The sequence below is a fragment of the Ursus maritimus genome, unplaced genomic scaffold (genome assembly GCF_017311325.1).
Source record: "Ursus maritimus isolate PB19 unplaced genomic scaffold, ASM1731132v1 scaffold_1, whole genome shotgun sequence".
Lineage (NCBI taxonomy): Eukaryota > Metazoa > Chordata > Mammalia > Carnivora > Ursidae > Ursus > Ursus maritimus.
The window spans coordinates 26,192,956-26,214,556 of NW_024423343.1; the positions used below are offsets into that span (position 1 = coordinate 26,192,956).

At 39.0% G+C, this 21,601-nt stretch overlaps 1 protein-coding gene across 3 annotated transcripts in view; it reads right to left on the bottom strand.

The window, feature by feature from the left end:
• UNC80 (unc-80 homolog, NALCN channel complex subunit) overlaps positions 1 to 21,601 on the bottom strand; it is a 213,331-nt gene that overhangs the window by 92,936 nt on the left and 98,794 nt on the right. For 2 of the 3 annotated variants that reach the window (XM_040641233.1, XM_040641231.1), the window contains exons 24-27: positions 19,673 to 19,808; positions 16,685 to 16,818; positions 10,722 to 10,887; positions 3,322 to 3,422 (exon numbers count right to left, since the gene is read on the bottom strand). In XM_040641233.1, the coding sequence (XP_040497167.1) occupies positions 3,322 to 3,422; positions 10,722 to 10,887; positions 16,685 to 16,818; positions 19,673 to 19,808 (537 nt within the window). Of the gene's footprint in view, positions 1 to 3,321; positions 3,423 to 5,443; positions 5,645 to 10,721; positions 10,888 to 16,684; positions 16,819 to 19,672; positions 19,809 to 21,601 lie in introns of all 3 variants that reach the window. The other variant, XM_040641228.1, reaches the window with a different exon arrangement.

Below are 21,601 nucleotides of genomic sequence, written 5' to 3' on the forward strand. Positions count from 1 at the left end.
CATCAGATAAGACCCCAGTCCTGGCCAGTACTTTGATCACTATCTTGTGAGAGAGCTGGAAGCAGAGGACCTCGCTAAACTGTGCCAGGATTCCTGACCCATAGAAACTGTAAGCTAATACATGTGTGTTGTTTAACATACACACATCTATATTAACATATATATTTGAATACATATATTTGAATGCATAAGATTGCATTCAACACAGTGAGGTAGTCAGGACCTGAAAGACAAGATGTGGAGAGAAAGGGCATTGAGCGCAGTGAGCACAGTGTGAGCACAGGCTACAGTTCTCCTTCAGGCAGAAGTGGCCAAGGGGGCAGGCAAAGCTTTAGGCAATTTCATGAGAACTGGAAGATAAAAACTGGAGTTCAGAATTGCTAGTGGGAAGAAGAATTGAGTGGACAGTAGAGAAGGGCGGTTTGGAGAAATGAGACTTGACACTTGCCTTCTAGACATTTGTTGATTGAGTAGCTAAGAAGCCAAGCAGAAACCAGCTGACAAGCAGAATGGAGATTTTGACAGTTTCACTGCGATGGGGAAGCAAAATTGGAGTTTCTGACCCATCAAGACTGGGGGCACACCCCAGACTGTGACTGGGAACCCTGGAGTGCTTCATACTAGAGGTGTGTGTTGGGAGGGTGGGCGGTGGGGGTGGGGGATAGCAATACTACACGTCAAGTCAGCTTCATCCTTGATAGGACTGAGGTGATCTATACCGTCTGCCAAAGTATAGGGTGAATCTTCCCTGGAGGGAGATAGCACCACTGGGAGCCTCTATAATCCTACAGTTTTGTTTTGTTTTTTAATTAGTAGACTTTGTTTTAGATTCACAGCAGAATTGAGCAGAGTGTACAGGGAGCTCCCAAACACCCCGTGCCTCCACACATGCACAGAGGCCTTCGTGATCAACATCTCCCAGCAGAGTGGTACGTTTATTATAATTAATGAATCTACACTGGCACGTCCCTATCATCCAAAGTGCTTAGTTTACATGAGGGTTCGCTCTTGGTGTTGTACAGTCTATGGGTTTGGACGAATGTCCAATGGCATGTCTCCATCACTGTGCTTCTCTAATTCTTCACCCGCCATATCTGGTAGTCAATGAAATCACTACCATAGTAAGGAACAGCCTAAGAGAAGATAATAGCTTCATATACTGGATTAATCAGTCATGGATTTTAAGTGTGTGTGATCAAAATGAAAATTAAAAAATATTTTAACTGAGTGATAATGAACATATGATGTATCAAATGCGTGATGCAGCTAAAGCTGTTCCTGGGGGAACATCTATAGTTTTAAATGAATAGGTTAGCAAAGTGGTTGGAGATCAATTATCTAAGTATCTATATCAAGAAATTAGGGAAAGAACACATGTTAAACTCAAAGAAAATAGAAGGAATTAATAAAGGTAATAGAAGAAATTAATGAAACAAAAATCAAACATTCCCCGAAGGACAAAACCAAAAGCTGATTCTCTGGTTAATAAAACTGACATACTTCTGGCAAGACTGATTAAAAAAAAGAAAGAAAGAAAAGATAAAACCTACCAATACCAGAAACAATAAGGGTACATCACTGTAGACCCTACGGAGTTTAAAAGGATTTTAAGAGAAAGTTCTAAACACCTTTTCTGCTAATAAATACAAATATTTGGATTAAATTAACAAATTCCTAGGGGGAAAAAATAAATGTGCTCAAACTGCTTCCAGAAGAAATAGAAAATCTGAATGGTCTGAATCATATTACATAAGTTGAATTTGTAATTAAAAACCTTCCTACAAAGAAATGTTTAAATCTAGGTTTCTACTTAAAGAAATACACAAATACTTCAAGAAAAAAATAAAAAGCATTACTGAAGGAAATTTAAGAGGTGGGACATAAATTAATAGAGGAATAGACCACTTTATACATTAGAAGACTCAATATAATAAAGATTTCACTTCCTCAATATTAGATGATGTTTATATTCAGTATAAGCTAAGTTGAAAGCTTTTTTAAATAGAAATTAATAGGTGAGGGGCACCTGGGTGACTCAGTCGGTTAAGCGTCCGACTCAATTTTGGATCAGGTCATGATCTCAGGGTTGTGAGATCGAACCCTGCATTTGGCTCCATGCTGAATGTGGAGCTTGCTTAAGATTCTCTCTCTGATCCCTCTACTCCTCCCCTCCTGGGCACTTGTGCTCTCTCTCTTAAAAAAAAAAAAATTAACAAGTGATTTTAAATGGAAGTGAATGTAGCCAAGAATAGACCAAGCCGCCTTGAGGAAGAACAAAGTTGGAGGATTTACCTTTATATGAACCAAACAAACCATAACACAGCACAGTATATCATACGACATTAATTACATGCACTTCCAAAACAGACAAAACTAATCTATGGTGTTAGAAGTTAGGACGGGTGGTTACTGTTAGGGGAGGGCTGTGACTGGTAGAGGGCATGTGTAGGGCTTCTGAGGTATGAAAACGTTCTTGACCTGCTGGTGGTTACCCAGATTGTCACTTTGTGAAAATTCATTGAGCTGTACACATAGGTTTTCTATGCTTCTCAAGATGTAGGTTGGACTTTACTAAAGAGTTTACTTTAAAAACAGTCAGCCAGTTGTGAAGACACAGCACTGTGAACTCTGTGGAGCGTTACGTACCAGCCAGCCCTTATCTGGCCCCACCAGGAAGTCAGGTGGAAATCAGAGGAGATGGTACAGAACATACCTAAGACCAATAACAGCACAGGCAGTACCCTGCTAGTTGTGGGTCTGATGTCATACTTCCTTAACTTTCTCATTCTCTCCTCATGCTCAGCTCAAACCCCGAACTCTAATCCATGCCCAAAGTTTCCCTGAAATCGCTCCTGCCCATGACCTCTGAAGAGCCCTTTGAAGTGTAACCTTTGCCATCTTAGGATCTCCATGTTCTGGTTTACAATTAGATCTATACAGACACAAGCCCGACACCATGACCTTGCTCTTGGCATTTGTGGTAACCTGTAGAAACTGATGGTGATGCTTCATCTGTGGTACCCAGGCTGTCTTGGTCACCAACCTGACCGGGTCCCTTAGGGTTTTCCTTGGCTTACGCTGGCCTACAAGCCAGCCATAACAAAGGAACTTTGGTTTTAGTTAAGCTTAAACTGAATACGATCCAACAGATTACCAATCCTGGTGAGAATTCTGAGGTTTAGCTGAAATAGAAGCCCATGGTTTTTCTTAGAGACTAAACTGAATTGATGGTTTTCATATACTCTTTTGTCCTCACTCCATAGATCTTTCTCAATGCCAAAAGAAATGGATCTCAGGTCTCTTTCTGAGATTCCTACTTACATGAAGCCATGACATGCTCCTGTGGTAATTTTCTTCTGTGCCAGCAGTACTCATTCCCTCTGGCTCGATGCTGGGCTCACTTGCACTCCAAGGACTCCCTTCTTCAAAAGAAAAATGCCGAGAGAGGTTATATTGTTCAGTCTCCCTGGAGAGCATGTTGATACGGTAGAGTGGTCCATGCTTTTGAATCCTAGGGCAGACTACCATGGCCCAGTGGGTTAACAGGGCACAGCACTGACTTTAGTGGAGGAATGTCAAGAGGAGCTGTTCCCCTCACCACCAGCTGAACAGACAATTGCAAAGACATTTTTGATCTCTGTTATGGTGGCTTCCATTTTGAGACATGGGAGCAGAGAAGAAACAGAGTCAAGTCCTTGAATTGCTGAGATGAGCAAGTTATCGATTGAGTGTGCCCAAATCCACTCCAGACTGCCCAGACCTTGCAGGTGTAAGTAGAGACACCAAGCAACCTGCAGGGGCCATGAGCGTGCTGCTGCCTTCTCTGCCCTGCGACTATGACTAGAACCACACTCTCAACACCCTCTGACTTTGCTGTCCGAGCTGTCTCTAGAATGGGTGGTGCCTCACAAAAACCCAAAAAACCCCAAACAACCCCCCCAAAACAAAACAAAAAACCCAAAACCAAAACAAACAAAGCGAAACAAAAAAAAACCCACAACCAAAACCAGAAAAACACCCCCCAAAATCTAAGGGAATTTATAAGCAATGGTGGTCAATCATGAACAGCCCTTTTGTCCAAACTCTTCTCTGTGGAAAAGTCTGGGGACATCTCTCTCAGGAATTTACTACATTTGCCCTCAAATCTAAAAGCTTTCCTGGGTCATATCTATGACAAAACCATGCCTTTGAGCTGCCTATTTTGATTCAACGGGTTGGGCTACATTAATCAATTCAAATAATTAATTGAAATATTTCCTCCCCAAACTAACTGATGACATTCTTATAACTTCAGACCTGTAATAAACGAAGTCACAGGTGTTTTGTTTTTTTTCTATTGTCTCCTTAAAAAATAAGCTGAATCTTAACTAATGCATCAATTGGTTATTTTCAAAGGTGCGGGTGGGTAGGTATAGAAATACTTCCTATTTTAGACCCGCTTTGATTAGGTACACTCAGCTTCGATTGCAGTGGACTTGATCGATAACTCATCCACATTTACTGACTTCTGAAACCACTTGCCTAGAAAGGAGAGCTTTCTATTTGCTCCTCATACGGGCCTGAATGGCAAAGAAAATGTACTTTAACTTTAACCTGACAGCTAAATTCCAGGCAGCTGGCGAGTCCCACCCGCACACTTGCGATCTCTTTCTCTTGCTAGTGAGATGACAGTCAGGCTCGCTGGACTAACACGTTCTGGGATTGAAGAGTCTCTGTGGATCCTGAAGGGACAGCCTTCACCTCGAACGCTCTGAATGTATACAGAGCTCACGCCCAGGTGCTTCACATACTTCCTAACCATCCCTAACCTCACCCGTAGAGCATCCCTTCGAGTAGGCGAGGAGGACAGAATTATTCCCACTGAAGAGTTGGAGGAAACAAACCCCTGAGACATTAACTGACTCGGTGACGGTCACTGTCAGGTCTCGCAATCTCTCCTCACTGAGAGTTTTGTTCTTTTTACTGTGAAATGGAGACTTTAAAGCACAGGGGACCTTAAGCTAGCTGCCCCCAAGGGAATTTCTACAGTTTGCTTTCAAGGTCCTCATCGGAAGAATGGAGGCACAAACATCTGGATTTCAAAAAACTGTCCTGCTGTTTAAACGGTCTCTTTCCCTGATGTAAACTCTCTCTCACTGCTCCAACTGTGGCCCCTGAACCAGCAACTTCAGCTTCACCGGAAAACTTGTGAGAGGCTCCCACCCCAGACCTGCCGAATTAGAACGTGCCTCTTGACGAGACTTGCAGACCACCTGCGTGCAGGTGAAGGTTGGAGCAGCCCTGCTCCCAAGGGCAGTACGGGTTTCAGACTGAGTGTGTGGTCTAGCCTGTGGCTCAGCTCTCCATCTCCTGATGTGTCAGAGAATGGGCTTCAGCTGTTTCAGGATTCGGGCCCTGTCTTCCTACCCCCCACGTCCCTGCGCACCCCACTCCTCTATGTTACCTAGGTCAGTGACAGTGTCCCTGCTCTGGGACAGCTGCAGCTCCTCAGCCTCGGACTCTGAGTCCTGCCGTGGTAACTTGCTCTTTAAGCTGCCGACCCGGCGAATGCTGGACAAGGAACCCCCCTTCTTCACCTGGAAACTGCGGGTTCCTTTAATCTGGAGCAGGCGGGAACCTCCTATCCTGATCTTCCTGCTGAGAACTGTATTGAAAGAATAAAATAGGGCTTTTTCCCCCTTAGTCTTCCCCAGCCAGTGTTAGATCCAAGCTCTCCCCAACCTGTCCCTGAACAGCCTCCTCTCTGTTGGCCGGGACGAGCAGCATGTCTGGAAGGAGCGTCTCCCCAGCCCCCAGTCAGGCAGCTCTGTTAGGCAGGCAGGAGGCTGGGTCCACCAGGAACGGCTGGTGCAGCTTCTTTCTTGGACACATAGCTCATCAGTGCTGGGAACGGCCTGCTCTCTCTCTGGCCCAGGGTTCACAAGCATGAGTGTGCCCTTGCAGCGGCATGACCTCGGACCGTCAGTACATTCCGACATCATCATCACTTGATTCAACAGAACCTCAAACCATTTGTTTTTGTCTTTCTTTTGAAATGGGACTTGCAGAGTTATGTGAGTTATGCAAACCCCTTCATGTAAACCCCTTCATTTTGGAATACCTCATTAAGAAATAAAAACAAGAGGCGCTTCTCTCTCCAACAGTCAGCAGTGGGTTCCGCTCAGCTCCTCAGCAATGGCACTAAAGGGTCTGTTTTCACTGGTGTGCTTTGGGTGAGCATGAGTGTGAAATAGTTCCATTCTCAATGCACCTAGTGATGTCACAGCCTCCTTCTTTCAGGCAAAAGGCTGGGTGGGATGGGAGTCCAAATGTTGCAACACCCTGAGCCAACCTTACAGTCTATATGTACCATGAAGAACATGCATTATTCATCTTTAGTGTTCTGGAAAAAACAGTCATCAGTGAGGAAAATAAAAGGGTAAAAGAAACACGTTTAAACTTGAAACCTACTTTTTTTTTTTTTTTAACCAAAAGCATCTTTATTTCCCATAGTCAATTATACTCCTACATCCTCTTCCTTTGGAGATCTGGTGTTGTCACACATGGATTCGATAAGGGCAGGATAAAGAAAGTTTGCAGAGCTTAGTCATTATCAAGAAAGGGGCCATTATTTTTCTAAGATTTTCTTCTTACCGGAACAAGATTTCTTATGAATTATTGAAGGCCTGGATATTAATATTTGTAACAGTTCCAATCAGGAAGATAGCATTTTAGTCTTCGGTCGCTCGCTCACAGGAAAATGAGCATGTGACCGTGAGAGGTGGTACAGAGCTACAAGATGGTAATTAAATGTATATGTTAATGCCGTATAAAGGAGCCCAGAAGATTCCTGTTGAGTCATGTGCAATGCTTAATCTCTGATTTACTTTTGTGATTGAGAAAGATTAAAATCATCACCACGGAGCTGGTGAAGGCCATGTGGAGCCCCCTGAACACATCTGCACAGAAATTTTACACCTGGATAGAACTTCTTGCAGCCCAGCCAGATAAATTCCACAAAGAGCATAGACTATCATGCTCCATTTCAATTATAGCACAAAATCCATCCGCTGCATTTTTCCATATTATTTTTAGGCTTAATTGAGGCTTTAATGACCTACCTGAAATACATGTGAAATACAATATTATCATTTTTTAATGAGTACTAATACAACTTCATACCAAGATAGATTGGGAAGTAGAAAAAAAGTTTAGAGAGGTTTTTTTTCCTTTTTTTTTTTTTTTAAACAGAGACACTCTCTTGCATTCTTTGCCTGATTTCATGATAATTTTTACCATATAAATTTGGGAAAGTAACCCCAAATTAATGTGACCTAAAAGAAATTCAATTTTGAGAACCTATTCTACTACCAAAGATAATTGGATATATCCTGTAGGACTAAAAATCAGTGTTCAGAATTATGGCACTGATTATTTACAAAGGACACTGCAGTTAGAATTCAGATTTGATTTTGTACCTGAAAACCATTAGCTGAACTCATACAGCATTGAGTGTCAACCTTTACCTCCATGAAAACATGAAATACGAAAAGTGAATATAATATGAAAGTGAAACAAATACAACTAAATTGGATAAAACATCTTTTTTCCTTTTTTCTCACCTCACATTGTTTCCATTAACAAGTCCTTCTCGAAATTTCCTAGGATTCTGAAAGTCGCATTACTTATTCCTGGGACTAATGTTAACTGCCTCAATGTGTTTGCTTACTCCCACTCCCACAGCTTGACTCATCTTTTCAATACATAAATCATAAATACATATATTATCTCACCTTTCTGGTCAAAACCTGTCAACCACACTCAGATACACTCACACAGAATTAAATTTCTAACCACATCTACAGATCCTATTTAATATGCCCTTTGCCTACCTATCTGACCCCATTTCCTGCCCATCTTCCACCAAGTCATTCCGTTGCCACCATGTTGGTCTCTTTGCCCTTCTTCAAATGTTCCATGTTCATTCCTGCCTCAGAGCTGAGTTCTCACTGTTGTGTCTGCTTGGAAGACTCCTCCCTCAACAATCTGCATGCCTGGCTCCTTCACATCATCTAGGTCTCTGCTCACTGCCACCTATGGGTTCCTTCTCTGACTACATCTCTCCCACTCCAGGTCATGACCAATTCTCTGACCTTCGTGTGCTTTACTTTGTATCATTTGTCTTTATTTGAAAGTCTAGTCTTTGATGCTATTCACTAACATGGACTCTTAGCTAATAAAAACTAAAATATATGTGGGAAATGTTTCTTCCTGTTCATTGCTGTATTCTGGGAACCTGGAATAGTGCCCGACATATAGCAGGTGCTCAATAGATGATTGTTGAATAATCAGACGCATCTTGGTGTCGTATTTTGGAATACCAATCTTCGTTTGTTTTCGGAATGTGGGTAAAATGATGTGGCAGACCTTGCTTGGGGATTTTAGGCAGACATTTTTAGTTTAAGGATTATTTCACATTTGTTTTCCCCAGTAGAATCTGAATTGTCCTCAGGTTGTTTATTTCAAGAACAACATCTTTAGCTTTTATGAAAACAGATGGTATAAAATTTTAAGTAAAAGTTTAGTAATCTAATTTAACAGAGTCCCCCTGGCTTTAGCAGCTGGTATCAACTTATCAAAGGATTAAGGAATATGGAGGAATCTTCAAGAAGATTTTGGCCAACCAGTGAAGGGCATTTTATGAATATGTTCTCATTTTATTTATAGTTTCAGCTTTCTGTTCATTTATTAACCAACTTTCAAATATTAACATAGCTGTTCTATGAGGAGAAAAAATACTAAGCATTTGTGGTTTTGAACATCAAAGGAAATTTACATAAATGATAATCATGAAATTAAAATGTTCTTAAAAATTGATCTGATGTTTTATTTTTTTAAACAGTGTTGGATTTCCTCTGTTTCAAGTTTAATCATGTCTGTATTAGGAATTTTTATTTCAGCTACTTTAAACAATACTTAGCATAATAACTTTGAATAGGCAAAAAAAAAAAAAATCCCCTTGAGATATGTTTAAAAATGTGAGTTTTTCATCATATGCAGTTAGCATTATCCGAAAAAGTAATAGTTGTAAAAATATCGACTTGATACTTCTTCATGCCCAGAAAGTGCTAAGACTTGGCTAATAAATTGTTGTTTTGCCATAAATTCAATACAATAGAATGATTATTTGCATTTTAAAAATGTCATGACAATAATCTGACCTTAAAATATTAAAAATTTTTTCCAGTGTACATCCATTCCTTAGAAGATTTTAAAGATTTTCTATTTTCTCAATCTAGGGCTATTCCTTCCTGGAGTCATTCATTCCTTCAGTTATCCAACATTAATTGTCATTTTCTATAGGATACCAGAAAATACATAAATGCATAAAATCATCTTTGATTCTTAACAAACGTACTGATGTTCTTATAATCAAAATTCATTAGAAAAACATTGAAGGGAAGTGGCATTTAAGAAGTAGCAAAATCTGATAGAGAAATTAACAGTTAAAGGAGCCCTTGAAAGCAACTTAAAGCTTGGTAAAAGCTTTAGTTTATATTTAGAATTTTCCGCGTCGGTTCTAGTCTATAGGCTCGTGATATAAACAAGTAACAACAACTATTTATTTTCCACCAGTTTTGTACCAGGTACTGTGCTTATGCTGGGCTCGCATCGTTCTCATTGAAAGCTTTCAATATCACGATGCTGTAGGTGTCATCAAACTAATTTTAAAGAGGAGAAAACCATGGCTTGGAAGGTAAGTAACTTGGACAAGGTCATACGACTGGTTGTTACATCTTACCATTATAAGATGTAGTTTTTTTCACACTTTTAACACATCTGAACTTGAGATTTGTCTTACAACTGATGCCATCCTAGGATCAGTAGTGCCAGGGAGCAGTTGTGACACAGTTGTTATTGCTTCTGTCCATGTGAGCATTTAAAGCACCAGCAACAAAATGTAAAGGATGGTGTCAGTGTCTTTTAGCTCCAAGGAGCCAAATGGGAGTTGGGTGAGGGAGGGTGGGAGGTGCTAAGTCAGATGTGTTTGGCCACGTTCCAGAAGCACGTAGTGAGTATGAGAGTAGGCTAGCTTCATACAAGTGCAGGCTGGGTTACGTACGTAACACCAACAGCTTTACCTCTTTTACAGATTCGTTTCAGAAATGACATAGTACTAACAGTCTAATGACACAGAGGACATTATCCTAGAGAAAAACATGGACACTGACAATGCTGAGTTGAAAACGATTAAGAAATTTGAACCTAGAATTGAAGATCGTTTAGAAAAACTTCAACAAGTTTATTCTATTGATATGTTCCCTTTTTCTGCACAAGGATGATATGTATCGATAATTAAAAATCTGCATCTAATTAAGTCTGAAAGTCCTCTTTCAGTAAGAATGAAACAGACTAAATGGTAACAAAGTATTGCATACGGGCTGAATGGGAAGTATTTTTTCTTTCTTACTGGTACGTGAAATAAGGGTTCATCAGACAAGCAACGGATGGCATCAGTGGGATATGGGGAGTTGCTGGACGGGAAGCACAACCCGAAACTTCTCAGACCGTCGCGTCCAGCTCCTAACTAGCATGGTTTCCTACCTCGTTAAGTGGACACAGTACTGTAGGTAGCCAACAGTTTTGGACTTCTTTGGGCATACAATTCTGTAGTGTGGACCCCAGGCCAAATATCCTATGAGAAACACTGAAACGTGAAAAGAATTTTTGCTTTTCCATACCTTTCTTCTCCTCGGCCCCCGTATCTGATTTGAGGGTGTGGCTACTACTGTGGAGGGAATCTTTTGAGTCTTCATTTTCATCCAGGACCCCAGCAAAGCTGATCTTCCTCTCATATCTGTGCCGGTCCAACTCAGGATCCAAACGAAGTCTGCAGCTCTCCAAGTCCTGCAATGTCAGCGAGGAAGGAGTACGTGAACGCTCACATCTCCTCAGCACTGCATCGGTCTTGCAGCAAACCACCCTCCATTTTGAATTGCACCCAGCTGAATTTGCACAGAGCCAAATTCCTCTCTCTAATGCCAATTTCAGATTGTGCCCATTAAAGACGTTTCTTGAATTAAAGAAAAAAATCTTTCCTAACTCATAGTTTTTCCCTTTCCCTCACATTTTATCTTTGAAAAGCACAGACCTTGTTTCAACTCTAGAATTAGCTTCCTCACCTATTAACTCTTCGTCCACAGTTTAAATGGCATTTTTGGCATTTATCTATTTATTAAACGATCACGCATTGAGTATGAATGTGTTAGGTACTGGGGGATAAATAAGAAATGGTTCTTGCCCTAAAGGAACTCAGAATCTTGAGACAGAGACTGAGAAGGCAAACACAGGATAAATTCCCAGACAGAGAGAAAGAACAGGAACTTAGAAATCAGACTTGGAGGCACAATAATGCCCCCCGCCCCGCAAGATGTCCATGTTCTCATCCTAGGAACGGGTAAATATGTTACCTTACATTGCAATAGGGACTGTGTGCATGTGGATTTAGCTTAAAGGTCTTGTGATGGGAAACTATCCTGGATTAGCCAAGTGGGCCCAGCCGAATCACACAAATCCTTAAAGGCAGAAAGCTTTTCCAGGCTGTGGTTAAAGAAAGATGTAACTACAGCAGAAGAGTGAGAGAGATGCCAAATTACTGGCTTTGAAGGTGGAAAGAGGGACCACGAGCCAAGGAATGTGGGTCACCCAAGAAAATGGAAAAAAAGGCAAGGAAACAGAGTCTTCTCTGGAGTCCCAAAAAGGAGTACAGTTTTCTTGACACCTTGACTCTAGCCCAGTGAAACTCTTGTCAGACTTCTGATTTCTAGAACCGTAAAATGCTATGTTTTTGCTCTTCTAAACAGCTAAATTTCTGCAGAAATGGAAATGATGTTGGAGTTTTGTCGCGAGGACTTCAAGATAGCTCAGCAAACAAGTGGGAAAAAGCAGTTCAGACTTAAGGAGTTTCATATGTGAGGTCCAGAGGCTCAAAATATGATCAGGCATTGGAGGAACTTCTCACTCTCTTCCAGAAGTACAAGAGGGGTTCCATGACTATGTGCTTATGAACAGCATGAGCCCATACCCTAATGTAAGCCTTGGTGAGGAAAAGTATTTGGTTGGAGTTTGGTTGATGAGGCCCCCAGTTGAAAACTGACCTATTCTATGAATGCAGATTTGTTCAATCAGGAGATCATATTTAATTGTTAATCTGTAAAACACTTTTGGAGGACCTGATAAAGGAAGAGTACATAAAATGCTAATTTTATTTCTACAGAGCATTTTTTTTTCTAAATACAACATAAGTCCGCAGATTCATATAGATATGGAAAACAAAAACATTTTTTAAAAAAAGCCCATTTTGCCCTGATTGGAATTTTATGCTTTTAATTGTTATTAATAAATGAAACTTTTTAAAAAAAGATTTATTTATTGGACGCACAGAGAGAGAGAACACGAGCAGGAGGGGCAGAGGGAGAAGGAGAGAGAATCCCAAGCAGACTCTGCACTTAGTGCAGAGCCTAATATGGGGCTCGATCTCACAACCCTAAGGTCATGACCTAAGCCCAAACCAGGAGTCTGACACTTAACCAACGGTGCCACCCAGGCGTCCCTAATAAATGAAACTTTAGACTCTACATGATGTTTTTTCTTGTCCTTTCAATTAAGAACAGAAGTTATACTTTGATACCCAGAAAATTAGATCACATCATGAAAAATAAAGGAACTACATGGAATGTATTTAGCATTGTCAAAAAATATTCTAGGAATATAATTATTTCCCTGAAATTAACCCCTTTTAGAAAAAAAAATAGAAAACCTAATATATTTTGTATTTTGTTAGCCAAACTTAATTATATAAATTTCTTAAGATAAAAAGCAATATAACAACTGTGATTCTCAAAAGTCGTTACCTCTTCCAATTTCTTCTTTTATCCATTTGTCAAAATTCCATCACTCTTTCAAAGCTATATTCAAATATGACCTCTTACAGAAAGGTTCTTCAGGTTTTTCCAGCCCCTCCTTTGGCCAACCATGGTCCTTCTGCCTCCTTCTCAGGGCCACTCTTATATTTCACACCAGGAAATAATTCTTTATGTGTTGGTTCTCTTGTTTCAATATATTTATCTCTATATCACCACCAATCCTCTATCACACCACCTTTTGTTCATAGTCTTACTCCCAGTAAATATTCATCAGTTAGTCTTGGTATATGTAAATTGTGTTTTGTTTCTGATTTTTTAATTTTAGGAACATTTGGAATCCAGCAGTATATTTTTTATAAACCGATTTGTTAAATACCATCAGCATATTTGGTACAGTCCTTAGCACAATCTTGCAAAAAGCATCCAATATGTGTTTTCTCTAATGAACGAATGTAGACAACAGACTTCCTTAGCATTTTTTTCTTTATTATTACAGACTCATCTATCCATTGGATGGGAATTACTTGTTTTAATTCATGTTGTTTGGCCATTGGTTATTGGTTTCACTAATTCAGTTGGTAAACATCTGTATAGACCAGCAGTTTTACAAACAAAATTCTCTATTTAACAATGATGTACTATATGTTGGCTAACTGAACATAAAAAAAACAAAAAACAAAAAACAAAACCTATGTCTTTATTGTCCTCAAGTTTGGAAGTTATTGTTTAGAGAAAATTTTGATTATTATGCTATTTTAGATTATGAATCTTGTAAAAATGCTTTCTTTTAAGATATTAGTTATTAGTATGATTTATGAAAACATTGAATTAATATGTTATCTGAAGCTCTTTAAAAAAAAAGCACATTATTTAAGTTGCATCTAGGTATCCAGGAAAAAATTGTTAAGTTGGTAAAAATATTTTTTTGTTAACTTTTAAAAACTTTTGATATCATTTTGCCTTTTCTTTTACCTCCATCCCCCAATCAATTCAGTGAGTGCCTCCTGGGATTTCCTGACCCTATCCAAGAAACAACTATGGTTAAACAAATTAACTTTTATTTAAATTATTTTATTTTCAGTTCTTCTGCTTTCTCTTCCATATTTTGGATATAACTAGGACTTTTTCAAACAGAAATTTCACCTGAAAATCTCATCCATTTTGGAAAGGGCCTAATGGCAATATCTGTTAAAAAGACTTTTTCCCTTGGTAGAAAGTTTATGTCTCTGATTTTCTTCTATCCTTAAGCCACAGATTGGAGAATGTCTATAGCTTCTAATGTGATTATTTTACTACCTTATGCTTTTATTATTTTGTAATTAGGGTAGTTATTATTTTTACTGTTATTAAAATGTTACTGAACTAAAAAAAAATTGTTTTCAAGATCTGTAGATACCCTTGCAGGAAGTGTTTTGTTAAAACTTTATAATAGTTCGTTTTGATGGTATTTATGCTTCAACTGTTAGACTCACTGTTTAATAAAATTTCTTAAAGAACAATTGCAGCATTTACAGCTTCTGTGTCAGTAAAACAGTTTTATTAAACTCGCTGTTTACAGTAGCTTGGAATGCAACTTGAGGTGTGTGTGTATGTGGTTTTTTTTCCCCATCAATCAAAGTTGGATTAAACATGAGAGAAAGATTCCCATTTATTTTATAAAGGTCACATCCCAACATAATGCATACCTACACTGGACAATAAAAATCCCAGTGTAATGAATGAAGGCTCTCTAAAGCCTTGGTAAAGGTGATGCAGTTGTGAACACTTTCTTCTCCTTGACTGAATGACGGAAGGCTGTTTTAGCTTAATTTCTTGCCATTTTCCACTAGTCTGCCAATTGGTTCTACAGTAATTTTTAGAAGGTTTGATTGATTTTTTTAAAAATGAAATTTGCTATAATAATAAGGGACATTAAACTCTAGCTTTGTGGAATTGAAAGGGAGAACAAAAATAACTGAGTCAAACTTTATGACTCTTTTTTTTTAAATCACAATGGACCAGAGTGGTGATCAAATAAAAATCTGAAAAATGAAAAGTAGATGTATCACCATGCTTTTATGAAGGCTTCAGTATAATTAGAATGTTGACAAAATAGCACTAAGAGAGGTCTTACAGATCAGATGTTTCATCCCACTTGATTTTAAACACATGTGTGGCCTTGATTTGATTTTATAGAGTAGTCTGAATAGAGTAGCAAAGGTGACATTCAGAAAATTAAAGGCCCAGGTTAATAGGAAAATGGAATAAGGGCAGTAGGAGAACTTCGCTTTCTGACAGCAAAAAACATAGTTTCACAGTCCAAATACTGGTATGTCTCTCTTGAAAACATACATTTTACCCACAAATGTTTCCAACTTGAAAATATCCACCTTACGTCTTAGAGTGTGAGGGAACAGGTTTTCCAGACGTTGGAAAACCAGAGGTAGAGGCAGGGCTCGGGATAATAGCACCAATTCTTTTGTTTCCCCCCAGGGATTGGGGTATAGCCTTGTTCTTGCCCAGTTTGGTTAAAAAAGCAGGAGAGCTGGTAGACCGTAAAACTGGCGAAAACAGAAGCGCGTAGATTGTGTAACAATTTTTCTGGTAGAGTAGTCTAAGTCTTGTGTAAAGGGAAAATAAAAAAGAATTTGTCTGGTTTCTCAGCTCTGGCTGAGATGGTGCCTGAAATGAAAGAACCACTGGAAATTTGGTGCCTATTAGAGGACTATGGGCCAAGGAAAATCGGCTCTGAGGTGTGCCCATCCCACACACTCTGTGAAGACGCCTGGCCCTTGCAGAGTGCTGGTATACTCTGCTAAACAAATCAGGCCTTGATGGTGCAGGGGTATGCGTGCGTGCGTGCGTGGTCTTCTTTTGCCTATTCGTATCCATACGAAGTACGGCAGGAATAAAAATATGTTTAGAGATGTTTACATGCTAAATACTTAAACAAGTCTTTTTGTCCATAACTTAAATGAGAAAATTCATTGGAAGCACATTTCCATATGGATTTATGAGCTGTTAAATTTTTAGGACAAAAAAATTCTGTCAGTAATTTCTAAAAAATGCTGGCAGTAGAACTCCTCATAGTTTGCAGAGTAAAGAACCTAAAGGCTTATGAGAGAAGATTCACAACGAAGTAAGCATTGCTAAGAGAGTAACTCAAAATAGAGACCAAAGGATACCGGGGAAATAGGGCCTATGTGTGTCTCTCTTGTTTCATTTCTCAGAACACCATGAAGTTTTTACTTTTGTCAATTGCCACTTGTCGACTGTAACTCCACCGCCTTCCGGCACACATCCTTCTACTTTGAATTAAAATAGAGATCGTGTAACACCTGTTAGCTAAATAGCCAATCTTGTATTAGATAGTTTAAATTCTGCCAGCATCAAGTTTCAAACAAGTTAAGCAGTCGTATGGTTTCACCTTTACAAGCCTGCTCACAATTCCAGTTTGGAGCACACCTTTCATTTCCATGGACTCTGTGTCTCCCAGATGGCAATCCCTAAGTCCTCTTCTTGGTCAAAAGGCTCTTAGACATTCTAGCATGACTGACAGCGATTAATCCAATGTTTTACCCAGTGGTGCTATCTTCAGCAATTTCAAGGTCAACTTCAGAATTATTATTTTTTGTAATAGAAAAAAAGAGATTTTATTATGAAGATACCTTGGTTGAATTTTTTAAATTATATGATACATTTGGCCATTGGGCATTTGAGGAAACTATGGATACTCAAAACCTAGCCACATGTCTGGCCTCTCTGAGTAGCCAGATTATTAACACCCATGCTTTACTTACCACCAGAGGCTCAGTACGTGGTCTGGGCAGGCAAGAAAAGGTTTCTCGCAGGAAGGTAGTGATCTCCAGGAGAAGCTGGCATGCTGCCATCTTCAAGGCAAAGGGGCAGCCACATTTAGAGGGGTTCACAGTACCTATGGAATGAAAGGGTTCCTTCATAAATAAACAAACCAATGAAAAAAATACAGAGAGGCACGGTTTGATGGACAAAGCTACAAATGTCCCAAATGAAACTGTGTATGAGAATGGTACCTATTCATGGTCAATTGACCTATTCCCTTTAGCGTAATCTGTGCATTACCTTTCTCTACCTCCATTTTGTAATTCAATAGTGAGTTCCTTAGTATTAAAATATCAATCAATAAGAACTAAATTATTTTCCTTAAGGCTCATAGAGTAAAAAAACACAGCCCACTAAGCTAGAAAGCCTTTTAACAAAAACAGAAATGGAAAGCAGTCTTGCAAGATCTTTACATTGCTTATTTAATCAGATTTAGACTATGCACAGGGCGGTGAAGTAGTTTTGGCACTACAAAAATCTTGCCAGCTCATTTTATAAGAGAGATTTTTCTTGAGGGCAGTGATGTTGCTTCCAGTTTAGCCCAGATGTGTTTCTGTAGCATAGACAAGGCATACTTGATCACCTCTAGCATACGCTTTATACAAGTTAGCCTATCCTATTAAACCATAGCTACACTAGAAGTATGCAAATATTCTCCTTTGCTCTGAAGAATACCAGCCTTTGAACGAGTACAGTGTTGCCTCCATCATAGACCCAGATTTTGCTCTAAAGGCAGAAAATGGCCAAGGTGACACCAGAGACTTTTAAAATTCTTAAGATTAGTTTTCAGATACATGTTGTCACTAATCCTGCAGAAATACACTGAAGAAGACCAAAGCAATGTTGAGTTCTACCTCTCATAAGAGAAAGAAAATACTTATCTATTTTGATTCAAAGCATCAAGCAATCACAATATCATTATATATCAACATTCCTAACATATTTTAAAAATATTTCCTGCGTATTAGGCTTTCTTAATTGAATAGGATATATCTCTCTATCTCTCTATCATCTATCTCTATCTGTCTATATCTATATCTGTATCTGTATATCATGGCTTATACTGAGAGTAGGTGGAAATTATGTTCTTTCTGAAGATATCTGATTATCATTTCCTCATGAAAACCATTATTTTTTCTCCAGAGATAGTATGTGGATAGGGACATTGCCTCTTATTAAGAACTGAGGAGACAAACAAACCAAAGAGACAAACTCCTCTAGAATTCCTAGACTGACACCTGAGCCATAATTATCTTTTAAATTCAAGGTGAGCTATGTACTGACAAGAAAGTGGAACTAAGCCAGACATCCCAATCTTACATTCAATGGAGACTACATAACTCCAGAAATTGTCTGGATGTGCAATAGTTTTTAAACAATAATCTAACACTAAATATTCAGTATAAACTTCTGGATCTGTCCCAAGGTTATCATCCAGATTCTTCTTGGCAATCCTGTAAACAATGAACTTGGTCTTAGTCCAGGCTCTCTTGTAACTATCATCTGAAATATTCTGTTAAAATGAACAAGAATTGAGTACTACATGCTCTTATCAAAAAACCTAAGTATCAGGCATAACATATTGGTAAAGGATACTTGTGTGGTCTCATGGAGATTAAAGTTCATTTTGGCCTGTGAGGATGTACCCATCTAATGTTGTTTTAGCTCCTCTCTGTTCTGAAGGACCCCTAGGAGATCCAGGCCAGTTTGGGGATTGTTTCTGATAGGCTATCACTAGGTTCTGTGTTTGCTGGATAGTCCTTACTGGTCCTAAGGACCCAATCCCATTCTTCATTCTACTACTCAGAGGTATTCCAGGATAGTCTAGACTCTTGTGAAATTGAGGGAATCTTTGGGAGGCAACGTTCACTGGTAGGCTGAAAGACTGATGTCAGAATTTGGTGTTTTATCAACAGCTACGTCAGGAAAATTGGCTCCAATGTGATAAAGGCTGAGATAGGGCAAAAAGATGAAAAAAAAAAAAAAAAAAGAAATCCTTGGTATAAAAGTGGAAAAGAAGACAATAAGTTTTCTTTGATTATTATTTAATTATGCACACTATTACATCCTAGTCATCCTTTTACATTTCATGACTGGAAAGATGAAGGAGGCTTGGTATCACTTAACTAAGAATAGTCTTTAACATAATCAGGGAGTTTGAATTTCAAATTGCTAGGGAAAGTCAAGAGGAAGAGGCCTCACTGTCTTCATCAGATAATGTACTAAGTCCATTACCATATAGGAATTGCATAGTCCATAAAAGGCAGTGGTTACACATACACGACAAGCTCGTATGGTATAGAACACATGTGTGCACAAAATGGCGTTGAAGAGGAATGTACAGGAATCTCTTTGTCTCTACTCTTCTATGGTAGGAATTGCTTCTAATTTTAACAAATAAGTACAGTACAGCAGACATTCACAGTCTAACCATCTAAATTATTTAATATTTCAAATTCATGTTAAATACAGTAATTATTCTAAGCAATCCACTACAATGATCTGGGAAGCATTTCATGTTCAATTCGATTTGGTCTAATTTCTTTTTTAATCTCCAAGAGCAATAACAAAATGTAAAACCCGATTAAACCTCTACTGGGTCTGTAATTTTCCACTACATTTTCTCAGAGAGGCCTCAAAGTCATTTTTGTACACTAGGAGGAGTCATAGACTACAAGGCAACGGATGCTCCATATTGCCGGCAACTCCTTGTCTCTGTCTATAGTCTTCTCTTTCTGGTTCTTGCCCTCTCTTTGCGTGGCTTTATGCACATGCATTACATCCATGCACAGGGAATAGGGGAAAAGGTGCAGTGGGGAGACATGGGAAGGTGGTAAGAATGTGAAAGAGGAAAGAGAAGTATTAAGTGCTCCTAAAGCAGAGATTCTTACAAGCAGGGGTTCTTGTAGTAAAGGGAGTCGCCTTACTGTCATCTAAAAAGTCTTCCTCCTCATCCTCCTTTCTCAGTCTCCTCTTGGTCTCTTCATCATAAATGAGACCCAGCAGGTTGGCGGGGCTCTCACTTTCCCCATGGCACAGCTCATTCAACCGGACACCAATCGCCTACCATGGGGAGAAAAAGAGTGAAACAGCACAAAGTATGTCAGACTGCAGAACAGGCTCTCACATTACAGAGGTCACAAGCAACTGTTAATGGGAAGGTATGTATAAAGTACTAGGCACGTTAAACCAAGAGACTGATACCAAAACATACAGCAGAAGCCTCCTCTATGTGCCACGGTGGTGTTGCCACCATGTTTCCCTATGTGGAAACCCAGAGGTGGATGGCATTGGCGCTATCTCCAAGGTCATTTAAAGACTTGTAGGAACTGGAACAATACTTTTGTGTTCTCACACAAGTTTTTTTCCGAAAGTATTTCTACTTACTTGAAGGTCATTTATTTTACAGGTCTCCTATAAGGGAGTACGCAGTTGTTTTTAATGGAGGATTTTGTTGTAGTAAAAAAAACCCCAAGAATTCACAGTTCCTCAGAGTGTTTCCGGTTATGCTATTTTATGAGAATGTCACTGCCATGCTAATGAGTTTGGAGGTTGGCATGAATTCTAGTACAGCAGTTTTATTTATATCTGCCATTAGGTACATAATTAATGGCTTTTTTATAGACTTTGTTCCCTCACTCCATGATACTCTATGAACTAGTAAGAAATACTAACTATTCTTTTGGCAGGGTACCCAACATAAACATAGAACCAATACTTGCTATCTGTTCTTCTGAATCATCATGCACTATATTGTCTGATTTACCAAAAGGAATTTTCCATAAAGAGACAAAATATGCCACCTCTTTATAATTCTTTTTATTTTCCAATTATACACTGTGTACAAGACAAGAAGAGACACGTGCTTAGGAAGGAAAGTCAAAAGCTAAAATAAGCACTGAACTTGGGGTTTGATAGCTTGGTTACTCTGTGCATTAGTAAAAACAAAATTCCAGCTAATTTTCTTCTTCCTTCCTGTATTACTTCTTTTAAATATTTAGAGAAGTTGCTGGATTCTGGGCATGCATGAAATTAAGACTTTCTACTGGAAACTGACAAGGATAGGTCTTCAAATGAAAACACAAGTTGTTTGAATGTCTTGGCTATCTGGAAGCAAAAAGTTCTCCTTAAATTCTGGAATTGAGTGACAAGTAACAAAAACTGTATCAGTGAGAAAGAAAACAATGTAAAAAAGGTATCACGACTTCCTAAAAGTTAAGTCACTAACCTGAGAAGTTTTAAGCAAATGAAACAAAACATAAAAACAAAAACTACTTCCTCAACAAAAAGCCTTGTCCCGATGCTACTATTCTGGAGATCTTCTCTAAGGAAGGAGACATGCAATTATGAGTCTGGAGTGGAGCCAACAAACTTAATAGTGAGATTCAAAGGGGAAAAAAAAATCCGCATCGATCATTCCAGGATGTTGACACTAAGCAATTTAAGTTAAATCCACAGTTCATAAAGCTTAAAGGGTTGCTCAGAAAATGAACTTGTCTGGGATAATACTAAATGTCTAAATAATAATTTAGAGCTCTAGGTCTCTTCCAAGGCTAAAAAAAATGCCTTGAGGATAGGTTTGTTCCTTTCTTCTTTCATCTAATATTTATTAAGTGAGGTAATCTGTCAGGTACTAAATAAAACAGAGTTGAATAAATTGTTACAGTATGTCAGTATCTTTGCTTCACGTGCCCTAGTAGATTATAAACCTTCATTTAGAAGAATCACTGTTCAGCAACTGGAAGGTTAGAGAGGTCGAAAGTCTTGCTCAAGGTGACTCAGCAAACTGTGGTCTGGGATTCAAACACGGGGTGCCTGTTTTTTGCTCTTCCCCTCAAGGAGCTGTCTCATGGGGA